Genomic DNA, 14,302 nt, shown 5'->3' on the forward strand with positions numbered 1-14,302 from the left:
TGCAGTTTTATTGCTATAACTTTTACATGTTGACGGGTTTCAAACCAAAGAGCACAGGGAAAAAAATCAGTAACTACCATCCACCTTAGATTTTGATTTTTTAGATTTTAGATTTTCACGGACACATTAGAAACAGCATTTTGAGAAAACTAAAAAAACCACTTAGTTTACTAAAAACCTAATTTTTTTACTCTCTACTGAATAGATGAAACGCTTGGTTGACCTACTGCGGTTTTGAACTACTCACCGCGCAGCTACAGGAGAATCTCTTACCCACTGTGCTACACCCAAGTTCTGCTTAATAGGTTTAAAAATATGTAATTGTAAATGTGGATGCTCATCGAAATTCGACATCAAATGTATAACGAAGAACAAATAAGTGGCAAAGCAAATGGCATATTTGAAAATTTGATTCTTTTGAGAAGAACAAGAAAAATAAGCCACACATTTCCCAACAGAACATTCTGTCAGTGACTTGAAAGAGGTTTCTATCCATTTTGGGGTAACCACCGAAGAAACTCCTCGACGCTTATCCTCCTTCAACGGAAATTTGATGCCCCGCCAATAGCCCGTCATTATATGATCAATCTTGTACTTCTTCAGTGCGGCGCGAATTGGCGCGGTGACTTTGTGTAACCCGATATGTGTCTAAACACACCAATCTTATTATGTACAGTAATCCGGTATGTGTTGCGCGCGGCTACTGTAAATAGTCGGCTCCTCGAAAGAATGACCTTAGCGGCCGTGTACTCATCGTGGAGTTATTGCGGATTTATGATATCAGTGACTATTAAATCTGAACGCAGTCACCCGCACTTGGAGGAGGAGGACGAGAGTGACACCATTGATGGAGTGAACAATAGGGTAAAGGGAAGTGTCCACCTAGATGCGTCAACATTTGCCATTGTGTACCTCTCAATTATTTTAAGGGAAACAAATGCCAAGAAAATTTGTTAAGTAATTATTGTTCTATATGGAGAACTACTTGTTCCACAGTCTCTCAGGCACCTGTGTGGACTCGTTCATACCTTTATTGAAGTGGAATTATAACTACAGTTAGTATTGAGAATTACCGATGTGAACTTAAAATTATTGAAGATCAGCTGAAAATCTAAATCTATACATAAAATATAACTGTGTCCTACTAGAACGTCAAAATGCACAACATCAAGTTTTGCTGATAAATGCCTTTTTTTCCGAAAAACTGTCTCGTCCCCAATTCTTGTAAACAGTATAAAATTTTTTGAGATCAGATGGCTGGACGTTGAATTCAGATCACAGAATCGATGATTTCACATATGGATCTCCTTCGACAATCCGACCAGTACGGCTCCGCTTACTGATGAGAGCAACGCTATGGAATACATCAACATATTGCGTGAACCCTCAAACTGCTGTGTATTAGAAGTTAAACAGAGAGAATAGCACAACTCGTAGATTCAAACACCTTAGTTTATTATTTATTTATGCACTTATTTTATTTCTGAATTCTTCTTATTTTATGGAAGAAAATGTATTTTTTATCAGTTATTTGTCTTATCTCCTAGATTGTCTCTCTTATTTGTTTTCTACAGGAAACTCAGAAATAACAACAACAAAAATAGTTCAAAGTATTAGCTTGAAGTTTCCGCTTTTTCGCCGTTTTTAGAGGTGCATGTAATGGATCAACGGATGTGCGGCGGCTGACAGGCAGTTGTCGCTGCTCAGTGTACCAACGAATGAGTCCTATTAAACCTCGCAGGCACACATTAAGGCATCACCCCACGAATCTGGGGTGGTATGGATTTCCGACGGCTGATTTTTGTTTTTTTTTTTGTTGAAAGCAGCGTCTCGAAACGCTCGAATTTCTACTGGAGCGTCCCACCCTTGTATATCCTGGCCGTTTCTTACGGCAATTACGAAGAAATGAGCGTTATCCCACCCGTTTCTGCAATCTACGACCCCGTATAGTTTTTAGCCGGCAGAAATCCATATCACTCCAGATTCGTGGGGTGATGCCTTTAAAGAAAACATTTAAGAATTCCATTCAAAAGCAAAAGCTTGAGTTTCTATGACCTACTGTGATTTCCCGAAAGTAAAAAATTCCCCATGCAGATGCAACACATCCGGGAAGTCCCGTTATTATAGGAAATGAAATCGCCTGTGAAAGATGCTGATTTGCAACAAAGAAGGCGGATTGCCCAACTCCCCACAATAAACCAGCTAGGAAACCCGGCAGCACAAGCTCTGGAGATGCATAAGGTTGATTTTTCCTAAATGATGGGTAAACGTTTTTTTTTTCAATTCAAGAAGTAAAATATCAAAATGTAGTTTTTGTTAGAAATTACCACTACTACTTACCTAGCAATTCCGTAGACTATGAAAATTATCGTTGCAGAAACAAATATGCCGAAAAAATGTGACAGCACATAAGCGAGTCCATCTTTCGGATAGTTGGGATATCTGTCTGGATTGTCAATCATGTATATCACTGGGACAAAATTAAGACCATAAAGCACACCAGCGCATACAGCTGTGATCAGACATCTGTACAAAAAGGACTTTGAAGATGGACGCATCACCTCCCATGGATATCTTTGAGGAATACATTGCTCTTTCGCGTCCCCCTATTCTAACTGAGAATTCTTCTGCTGTTGAAGTTTCGCACGAAGATGAATTGCTTACGTAACTCTCGTTCTCGGTATCTTCCTGAAAGCAGTTCTATCATCACCAACGTGTTACAATACTGAATAACCTTTCACAAAACATTTTACGAATGAAGCGGGTCGTTTATTCGGATAAAATAAAAGGTGATCCATTCACGGATAAAAAGAGAAAGCAAGAGGAGGACAAACTGATATCCCTCTCATGATTTTCTTCAGAACGCTTCTAAGCGTCTGAATAAAATCATGAGAGGGATATCAGTTAATAAGCATCGAGAATCCGTCAATGCACTGCGATAAAGGAAAGCCGTGCTATGTACAATAGGGTCTAAACGACATGAAGCAATTACGTGCAATTACGTACGCGGCTTCTCTCGAGACGGTGTGGTGGAGCGTAGCGGTTAGAAGCGTACTGGAACCTTTGCTGGCACCAACCATCGCTGCAGTTCGCGATGGTCCCACCGCAGTTCCAACTGCGGCTCCACCGCGCCGTTTCGAACGCACACGCGAATGCACTGTGCTCCATGTCGTTTTCATCCGACTATACATAATCAGAATTATTGAAAGTATTGATGCGCTTATTCATCATCTTATGCACAATCATATTGAATTATTTTCTTGTTGGGCATGTAAAACTACGGCATTGTGGGGATATTGTGCGAATTTCAAGAGAACCTCTATATTGGTGGGACCTTTTTTTCGTGTGAGTTGAAATTGCAAATTGCTTCAAAGGCAGCGTATCACGATTTTGACGTGGTGCGGAAACGACAGCGAAATCCTAGAGTTCGAGTTGTAGATTATGGAAACAAGCCTCATCTTTTCCTAATCGTCGTGAGAACGGCGTGGAAGACACCGTTCGTTCCTACGAAATCAGTTGAAACGCGTTTAATCTAGTGCACGCTCCGCATCCAACTACGAGCGGTCGAATGCCGTTCTCACGCTCTTTTTTACAACAACTATGGAAAGATGAGCGAAACCAAGCTGGTTTCCGTAATCTACAACTCCAATTTCAGACTTTCGCTGTGGCTTCCCCACCATGTCGTAATCCTGGCTTTGAATGAGAAAATGATGGGTGTCTGATTCATACCGTTCACTTAAAAAATGTCAAACTAGTGTAGGTACTTTTTCTGTCATAAAAAAGCTTAGTCGCAGTAGAGTCAAAGCGAGCGGATTTGTGGTGCAGATGCGTAGGTGGTTGAGCATGAAGTTGTGCAGTGGGACCTTTGTCTGTCCATTTGTGCTGTGGGGCTGAATGAAGGTCTCGTTACCTCCCACCCCACTACTTCAGGTATAACCGCTTACGTAGGTGCACCAAAAACAAGCTCCTTTTGATCCGGCTGTAATAATTGGATTTTTACGACAGGACTCGCAGATGGAGTATTGCTGCATTAATTCTGAATACATCAGCGTTCTACTCACTGTAGAAATGTGTTCCTCTTCATTCTGAATAAGCCTCAGTGCGAGTGTACGGTTTGGTTTTGCGTTTACCAAAGAAAACATGAAACCCCTAAACCAGTATTCAAGGAATAAATCAAACTGGCTTGTCTCTTTTTCTCTTTCTGCCATTTTTTTTTTCAATGCTAGCAAACTTTTGTTCATTTTGTTATGAATGGTGGGCTGCTGCGGATCCTTCAACGTGATCTAGCAGATTTTCAGGATTCGTCCTCCGATCATTTCATCTACGCTGTCAACCTCTTTCAGACGACACATTTCCTCTAAACTATACTCTGATAGGGGAAGATCTTTTTTGTTACAAATTTACAAAATGAAATGAACAGCAGACGGGAAGGATTCAGCAGACGGGAAGGCTTTGACTGTACGATCGATGGTTCGGAACCTCCCTGGTGCAAACAAAGCCGTTCATTTTTGGTAGGGGGCGAACAAATTGGTAACAGTGTCTTCGACACTGACATAACACATCGGCTCATCGCAACAATTGATCAACGTCTACTCTACGATCAACGTCTACGTATACACCTAATCCTTTACGCTTTTTGTGAAAATACTTCAATTACTCACCCTAAAATCACCAACGTTAGTCCCGTATAGTTCAGCAAATCACTAGCTGGCGGATTTGGTTTCATACCGAACACACCAAACCTGAATCAATCCTAGCGACACTAATCAATTCCCAGGCGTTACAATCGAAAGATGGAGATTATGTTAGAGTGTTGAAGAAGATCTAGATTTTCAGATTTTCTATGTGGTGTTGATAAGATTCTGCAAATATTTTGGGTTTGGAGGAAATGATGGAAAAGAACGAAGGAGAAAGAAGCGAAATGTAACTGAGGCCGCTTCAAAAACCGAATAAAAAGATTCATCTCCAACTGCTACACTCCAATTTTAGAATCTCTGAGAACTTTCTGAAACCAAGGATCTCTGGAAAACAAAGCTAACTAGCTACTAAACTTCGATAAAGTAGTTTTTAGCCACTGAAACCAATTAATAAGTTTTTGTAACAAGATATTTTGCTGAACTAACCTTCCTGTCACCCAACCCGTTAGACATTTCGCACTTCCCCATATAAGAATTCCTGTCGATAGACCAATCCGGTTGATAAGAGGAACAGCAGTAGAGTTAGCTTGAATTTTTGGAGATTTTCATTTAATTTATTGGATTTTTTTTCGTCGTAACCGCTACTAGCATTATCAGAATAAAGGATAAAAGATAAAGTTTCTGGCGTTAATCAATCCGCTTGGGATGCGCCCCCACGTTCATTTCAATTAAGAATCGTTTGAGGTTTCCGAATGTGTAACTGGCCTGTACAATGACTTGCGGTGGCTAGCCGATGTGTCAAGTCAGTGCTTTTATCCTTCCAGACTAGTCTGGTACCAATTTATCGACCACGGAGGGATGAAAGGCTTGGTGATCACTGGGCGGATTCGAACCTCCGGTCGATCGTGCAGGAAGCGGAACCTCTAACCGCTACACCACACCCGCCCTCATTATCAGAATGATATGTTTAAATTACTAGATTCTTGGGATGAATTTTTTTTGTATTCTTAAAGGCATCACCCCACGAATCTGAGGTGGTACGGATTTCAAGTGGAGTACTCGTATACGGGATAGTAGATTATGGAGAGAAGGGTGATTCCGTCCATTTCTTCCTAATTGCCCTAAAAAACGGCCGGAAGATACGGCTTCGAGCGTTCCGGCGCGCCACTTTCTAAAACGAGTTCGATTGGAGCGCGCCAGCCTTGTGCACGTGCCACATCTTCCGGGCCGTTTTTTACGGAAATTGGGAAGATATGGACGAAATCACCCCCTCCCCATAATCTACTATTCCGTATACGAATACTCCACCTGAGATCCGTGCCACCTTGGATTCGTGGGGTGATGCCTTTAAGATTCTCTCTGAGATTTTCCAAATATCTGCAGGCAGAGCAAATATGGAGATATCGGAACAAATGTTCATATTCTTGAAAAGTGATATGCAGGAATCATTTCAAAATTATCAAAGAAGGTTCTCATTGGAATTCTCGTAGTAATCATGAAACGAAGACGTTGTGCGTTTTTAAAGCATAATTTTAAGAAAATACTAAATGAAGACTTTTTTCTGCATGCAGCTTAAATAGCAGGATCTATTTTGCTTGCTTTTACTTTCTTTTGCTGATCATTTAATTTTTCAAAGGCAAGAAATTATTCCCAACTAGCTGAAAAATATGTCCTGCAAAATGCTGCTGGAAAAATAGAAAAAATGTATGTGTATCAAATTTCGGCCCCAAACCCGGTATATACAAAAAAAAATCATTTACGTTTGCAGTCCGCAGTAACTGCATCCTTGGAGTACACTCGCAGCCGAAATAAAAAACGGAACTAAAAAAATAGTTGGCAAGGCATAATTCTTCAAACGACAACAAGAAAAGAAATGAAATAATCTTCCTTTATTATTTTCAGCAGCTTTATGACTACTTATTTCACTTGACTTGCTCTTGAATTTTTCATTGAGAAATACGATTTACTTATAATGACGCTGAGCAGTCATTTCAGAAAATGTAACCATGCTTTTGGAGAGTCACTGTGTCGTTGCGGCTGTCAAAGGTGCGAAGACATCTGCGCTAAGGGCCAGGATGTGGGGATTTGCTTAGTAGAAGTAACACACACGCACACAAACACAATGAGCATGTGCACAATGTGCGTGGACCAAACTACAGAGCTTTGAAGAAAACGCTTTTGCATTTTCTTCGTTTTTTCAAGACGTACACTTCCCAATTCATTTCTAGAAAAATAATTAATCTCTTGTAAAAGTACGAATTAAACAGTAAGTATGAGTGAGTAGGTATAACTTCTTTCTTTTAGGGCATCATTTTTCTTTCGCGACTACTTTTTTTCAAGCTTGTGAAAGTTCTTCATTCTGACTCCTATGATTAACTATTCCATAAAGGTGTCGTTACTCTTCTTTTTTACTTTAAATATGGCAGTGTCAATATGGCAAGAAAACAGTGGAAGGATCAGCTACGCGTAGAAATGCCCTTTCCGAGGCCGTGATAAATACCTTAAATTAAAATACGTTAAATACCTACGTTAGGTGGGATCGGAGCAAGAACACGGAGGGGAATTCCGAACGTCACAAATTCAATTTGATTTGATATCATCAGATGAATAATACTCTCGTCAGCAAAACTGTCTACTTCAAACACAGAAGTGTTCTGTAAGGGCCGCGGAAATCAGGTTTCTGTAAAAACAGTAAAATTTCTTCCCATTTCTGTGAAGGTTATTCGGATCTCGAAATAAAGATGCGCAGATCTGTCTGTGTTTTGTTATAGTGTGCCTGCGAGATTTTTAGATGGAACCTTTATTTGCCTGACGTTTCGGCACACTATAACACTGCAGGCACACTATAACAAAACACAGGCAGAATATGCCGAGGTTTCAAGACAAAAGAACATTCGAACTGATACGCAGATCTTTTCATCACGAATCGATTGTCTGTTTGTAGTTACAAAGAGAAAAACGAGGATATATGACATTTGACGCGAAAAAATGGCGAGAAGAGTGTAGTAGCTAAAGTAGATGTTATCACGAGCATTTTAGTGCCCCTCCCATATATTCGAGAGTTGTAAGATTTCAAGAATTTCGTGGAAGTAGCACATTTCAAATTAATTGAAAGACACGCTTTCCTAGCTGGAAAAATTTTGGTGCAAAATTTCAACACAGAACCATTTATCTTCGACAATTTTCCGATTTGTAAGGTTTTACTTTGAGTGCTACGTGGCTTTTCGAAATCAGATGCACAACCTTTCTCTTCTCCTGTTATTTGCTCTAACTTTTGAGCAGCTGTCAGCGAGCTTAAAGAAACGTTTCAGTCCCGAAATTTGGCACTTCCTCAAAACACCGCTCTTCTCTCTGAAACACGAAGCCGGCATTAGTGAACCGAGAGAGCTATGATCACGGATTGTTAAGAGCCGGAAATGGGAAGAAATCTTACTGTTTTTACAGAAACCTGATTTCCGCGGCCCTTACAGAACACTTCTGTGTTTGAAGTAGACAGTTTTGCTGACGAGAGTATTATTCATCTGATGATATCAAATCAAATTGAATTTGTGATGTTCGGAATTCCCCCTCCGTGTTCTTGCTCCGATCCCACCTAACGTAGGTATTTAACGTATTTTAATTTGACGTATTTATCACGGCCTCGGAAAGGGCATTTCTACGGGTAGCCGATCGCTGTTTTCTTGCCATATTGACACTGCCATATTTAAAGTAAAAAAAGAAGAGTAACGACACCTTTATGGAATAGTTAATCATAGGAGTCAGAATGAAGAACTTTCACAAGCTTGAAAAAAGTAGTCGCGAAAGAAAAATGATGCCCTAAAAGAAAGAAGTTATACCTACTCACTCATACTTACTGTCTAATTCACACTTTTACAAGAGATTGTTTATTTTTCTAGAAATGAATTGGGAAGTGTACATCTTGAAAAAAACAGAGTGTAAGTCTTGAAGAAACAAAAAAATGTGTATTCGCAGAGCAACATACACAATTTTTGAATTATTTGAATATTGCAGGAGTCATTAAATTGGTTAGCTCCTACTTGCATCAATATATCGAGCATATCATGTAGATTCTTTGCTTCAAAATCCGTTTCATCGAAATAAGTACTTATTTGTAGTTGTTGTGGTTTCTTAGAGAAGTACGTTTCCATTCAAAGCTATGTAGTTTGGTCCACGCACATCGACTACTCATTGTGTTTGTGTGTTTGTTCCTTCTACCTAAACACATCCGCACATCCTGGCCCTTAGCACAGATGTCTTCGCAACGACACAAAGACTCTCCAAAGGCATGGTCTTTTTTTTCTGAAATGACTACTCAGAGTCATTATAAGTAAATCGTATTTCTCAAAGAAAAATTCAAGAGCAAATCCAGTGAAATAATTAATGTAAAGTAACAGCAGATCAATTTTCCTAGCAATTTGCATAACAATGGTACATATCTTGCCAAACTGGCATTTAACTTAGTCATTTTGGTCACGAAGCTACTGAAAATAATAAAACAAGATTATTTCATTTCTTCCCTTGTTGTCGTTTGAAGAATGGTGCCTTGCCGCCTATTTTTTTAGTTCTGTTTTTATTTCGGCTGCAAGTGTACTCCAAAGGTGCAGTTAGTGCGGACTGCAAATATAGATGGTTCTTTATACCATTTTTCAAGAGTGAACTTTGATTGAATATTTATTTAATTTTCAGAATATCTTATTAATATTGTTTTTGTAATGATATTTAGTACTTCAATAAAGAGTTTGAGAAAAGCAGCGGTGAACGACGGTAGCGTTTGTGGAGATACCGTTGTTTTTACACAGTCTCTGTGCAGTTTGGTACTGCATTAAATGTATTCACGTCTCTGCTGTTTGTCAAGAAATAATTGCCTCAATGGAATTTCAAACGCTGGGGGAAACTGTTGTTGTTTAAAAGAGTCATTTCATTTGCAACAGTTCCATTGCTCATGTTTACATGCACAGTTGAGCCAAAACGAACGGAAGCCCGGCTTGCTGCAATTGGAATGCAAACATGAATAAGGGTCCCATCTCGACGCAGTTGCACCCCACATCAGACTGTTCAATGCTCGTTCAACAGTTGACGATCGCGATGCGTTCCATGATCGTGTTGGGCACACAGGGGTTCATTCTTTCAACTTTTCTTTTACAGTTTTAAAAGTGATGGTAAATAAAGTAACGGCTACAACGGTTTTAAACCTGCGAGGTCACGGAAAATTTATGCATGGTCAAGAAGAAACACGATTAGGAATCTTTTAATTTTTACGCTCACGCCATAGATCAAAACGTTTTAATCTTACATTATTTGATACGTTTTTCCAATCTATCGGAGCCGGTGAAGATCGGAACAAGCGTTTTACCTACTGTCCAAAACAGTCCTCCCAGCATGGCAAGTGGATAGAAGCCAGGAAAATTCTGATACCAAAAGACTACGTAACCCACGCATAAAATCGCCATAGAGGTGACCCATTGCGCGAAAATCCCTAAAACGGCTTGAGATCAGAACAAATTTTTACCAAACGCTCACGAAGGAGGGCATTGCACTCGCAATTGACTCAAAGCCCTCGAGCCTAATAGATTTGTTAGTTCATATGTAGCAAATAACCAACCGTCTCCTGCGTTGCATCGTTTCAGAGCTACAAACATTGAACCAAAAAATACGGAGGACACAACACATGCTAGGAGTCCAATGAATAAACCCATCTGAAATGATTAGTAAAATAAGACAAAGATCTTTGAAATGTAGAAAATTCAAGGAATGAACATTGGTTGAATTGAATTGCTCGCATTTAAATAATTAGTGTGGTCGAGTTGGCTGTGTGCCAATCTACATAACTGAAATCGTAAGTATTTTACAGAGTTCCTCTCTCTTTCTCTTTCTCTCTCTCTCTCTCTCTCTCTCTCTCTCTTTCCAAACTGTATCAGCGTACAGCTAAAAGCACGTAATAGTTAAAGTCAGAACCAAAAAAAAATCAATGTACCTTGGGATACTCGGAGTGATGGTGCTGTTTCGCGATATATCTAATGCTGGTAGCGAAATTGCTTCGACTCACATCACTCTTGAGGGCAAAAAGAATGATATAGAAATAAATGATATAATAAATTGTGTGATAACATGAAATCCTTGAGATATGGCCAATGCCACGAAAATGTTGGTCTACATAGCCTTAACAACAAGATATCTCAGAATACTAGAAGATAAGAAGAAAATGGTGAAAGATTAAAAACGGAAAACAAAGAGAAAGCGACGCTTTCGGATAATGATTTGTAGAGCGGTGTACAACCATTACCAAATGAATAGCAACAAAACTATGTATGTAGTTCTTCGAAGTTTTCGTCGCGGAGCCACAAAACTGCACAAAACACAACAAAATCCAGAATCGCTTCAATGTTTTAACGACAGTTATTGGCAAGTCCATCACTGCCGATTTGAAAATCTCGGAATGATTTTTTTGTGGCAGCAAATTCACGTTGGGAACTGTTTCAAGGGAAACTAAAACAACTAATCGTCATTTGTTCCATCGCTGGGCACAGTACGAAAGATTTGAAAGAAAATTAGGCTACAAGGCACATATAACTGTAAAACAACAATCATACACTTGATTGATGTGTTTTGGATTTCCTGTCGCATCAGGAATATCACGACTCCTCATGAATGGTAAGGATGTCTAGTTCCGCAGTGTTTATTGCTTGTAACATGAGAAATTTTGCCTATCTGTTGCTTGCACGTTTTCAGCGGCCTGTTCCAAGCACCTCTCCTCGAAAAAGCTTCTAATCGCTTCTCCTTTCATTTTTTCCTTCTGGATCCGCGCTGGATAGCACTTTCCCGCTTGTCGATGCTGTATAGTATACGTGGCTCCTTCGGCCCCGTTTGTACCCTCTAAGCCGTCTTCTACCATTCTGCAACGGAAACATTGTATTTTTATACGATTGACGATCTCTTTATTTTAGGGTAAGGTTCGTGGAAATTTTTAATATTGAGTTCTTCTCATCAGTAAGTATTAACAATATAACAAACAACAATAACTATTTTAGTACGAATAGGTAAGGGTTAGAACGTAGTCTCCAAGAGTAGCACCAATAAAGCAGTATCTTTCAACAAATCCAGGAGGCGGAGGCCTCACGTCCACCCAGTGCGTAGTCCCTCCGAAAAGACAACTCTTTACAACGGAAGTATAAATGAAAGCATGTAACATGGGTCCCGTCACTCGTATGAGTGCAAGAAATTGCTTCCTTGGGGTAAACTGAAGCATTTGGGTGCTCCTAAGATTTCTGATTTCCAGTGGAGGCGGTTTTGCGTCCCCTCACTACACATCTCTCCCCTCGTTGAAAGTCTCTGTTCGCATCACGTTATTATATTATTTATTCGTTGCCGTACCTGTTAGTCGGGGGTTTCTCCCGTAGTTTTAGCATCCGATGTTAACATAGTCCCTCAGCAGCAGGGCGCTTCTGATTCTCTCAAAATTTGAACATTTGTGACGTTTCTGATCTGCCCCTGCGCAAGCTCATCTGTGCACTGTACAGTCGCAGTTCGGTTTGTCAAAGTCAGTACATTCAGTGTGGTTGTATCCCTGGTGTATATACTGTAGTATTATATGCCAATTTACAGGTAAAATCTGAGCGCGACGTCCCACGAATTGACACAGGTTTTTGTAATTAATGATGCTGTGTGATTTTCCTTGACTGTCCATGGCTTTTTGTTGTACTACAATTGCTTGGGACTAGTACGACCAGAATGACTAGGACCAAAAAACCTCTTAAAGTCGTCGTTCATCAAATAAAATTACTAACGTTGATTGCACTCTTCAGATGAAAACTAGGTATGAAATTGCTGTGTAATCGAGACGGGAAGTTGCTGGAAGCATCGAATGACGGCGTTCAGTGCGGAGCTGGGAGATCTGACGCTATGATCAGTGAAGGCGTAATTATGTACACATACACATATACGCAACAAAACTCCAAAAAAACACACACACACTTTATGCATCCAAACATACAAAGCCTAACTAACACGTTAGCAACCGAGCGCATTTTTGATTTTAGGGCAGCAGCAATGTTTTTAATCTCTTGCCTACAACGCTTCCTTGGTTCTGTCGTTTTTTCTCGTCGAGGATACCTGCGAAAAACCTCGAAGACCGCACCGCTGCTGCGGAAGCGCACACTCGTGTTACGTTGTAAGTGAGAATGTCCCGACAGAACTATCCAATCTAATCCATCAGTTGCATCTGTGCGGAAGGGAAAAAAACATTTTGATAAAGCGGCGTATATTGATAAGTAGGATATAAACAACGACTAATGGAGAACGACTATCCAGTGACTGTTGTAACCTTTCATTTATTCTAATTTATAGCCGGGTCAAAACGACATGAATCACAAGTGTAGTTGCGGTGCATTTGTGTGCAGTTAGAACCGAGTTGGGACCGTCGCAAACTGCAGCGATGGGTGGTGCCGGCAAGGGTTTCACCACGCTCGTAGCCGCCGCCAGTTAAAAATAATATTAAAAGAGGTATAGTTGGTAGTAAGAACGTTACACAGACAATCAGAATATAAGGCTAGGTGTTACATCTTGGGTTCTCGTCAGACGAGCAGAAGGAATCCAACGCTGTTGGCGCAACCAGCGTTCATTGACGAATGCAGCTACGAATCACTCATTTCTTCATATATCAACGAAGAAAGGAATAACCTAGAAGGATTGAACGTTGACCTAGTCATAGCTGTTACTTGTACTTTCGATCATAGGACTGTACACAGAACATATGGTTAACATTGTACTATGTACGATGACAATTTGGCTAGATTGGTCAAAGTACGCCGTGTTGTCTGTCATTCGATGCACTGCGATATGACAGTAACTGACGAAAAGGTGTCTCGTCATCTAAACCTACAGAAGGTGCGGCAAAATCCACAAATTTCTGGACTATTTTAGACGGATGTTTATGAAGTTTGCCATCTTTTTTGTAGACATTTATAGTTCATTATATCTGACAATTACAAAGAGGACAATTACAGCATTATTAATAACGCTGTAATTTTTTTAAAAGTAACGTTTTTTCTGAGTTTGCAGACGGATATCTTTCTGTATAGCGACCTATCGGATTATTGAGCAATCCTAGGTCTCTTTCTTGATTAGCAACAAGACGCAGTTATTCTTCTATTGGCCTTCTGTAAGTAAGGCCACCAATGGTTCTTCTAAATATGTATCTCGATGAATCGTCATCCTTACCGTACGTCAAATCGTCTGAACGATGTCATTAACCTCCAAACCTGCCTCCAAATTTATGTATGTACTTTTTGTAGTATTAGCCTTGCACTTTTTCCCTGCTGCCATCTTTTTCCCTGTACGCAAAGTGTGAACGTCTTTCTACTCGTTGTTTTTTCCAATGAAGGCATCTCATGGCAGCGTCCCCACTCGCCTCATGACCTTGCGTTACTGCGCGCTTACGCTTAGGAATGAAACGAAACCCATAGAATTCCTATCGGCTGGTTTTCTCACCACGCCCATGATGTTTTGAACTGTTTCACTGCATTTTCCTTTCATTTATTCGCGCTTGGCACGACGTTTACGTAATCGAGGCAGGTTCACCCTAGATGACGCAAAGACTACCGTTTTCACTCATCCACTTCTTTCTCTTTCATTCTCTCTCTTCCCTTCCCTCTTTCATCTGTAAGTAT

The 14,302-nt window shown here is 40.1% G+C and overlaps 1 protein-coding gene across 2 annotated transcripts; it reads right to left on the reverse strand.

The window, feature by feature from the left end:
- Positions 1-1,292: 1,292 nt before the first annotated feature.
- Positions 1,293-10,333, reverse strand: RB195_014089 (uncharacterized protein; the record flags this gene model as incomplete). 2 transcript variants are annotated; one of them, XM_064204203.1, is made up of 10 exons in its annotated part: positions 1,954-1,998; positions 2,060-2,252; positions 2,341-2,446; positions 2,511-2,688; positions 4,062-4,149; positions 4,662-4,742; positions 5,124-5,223; positions 7,162-7,291; positions 9,995-10,113; positions 10,240-10,333. In XM_064204203.1, the coding sequence occupies 10 exons, from the start codon at positions 10,331-10,333 to the stop codon at positions 1,954-1,956; spliced, it is 1,134 nt and encodes a 377-aa protein (XP_064060084.1). The 2 variants fall into 2 exon arrangements, with proteins under 2 accessions (XP_064060083.1, XP_064060084.1); XM_064204202.1 differs by lacking the exons at positions 1,954-1,998; positions 7,162-7,291 and adding an exon at positions 1,293-1,385 and having other exon boundaries at positions 2,341-2,526; positions 2,588-2,688; positions 9,991-10,113.
- Between the last annotated feature and the right edge of the window lie 3,969 nt (positions 10,334-14,302).

Source organism: Necator americanus, chromosome V (genome assembly GCF_031761385.1).
Source record: "Necator americanus strain Aroian chromosome V, whole genome shotgun sequence".
In the NCBI taxonomy this organism is placed as follows: domain Eukaryota; kingdom Metazoa; phylum Nematoda; class Chromadorea; order Rhabditida; family Ancylostomatidae; genus Necator; species Necator americanus.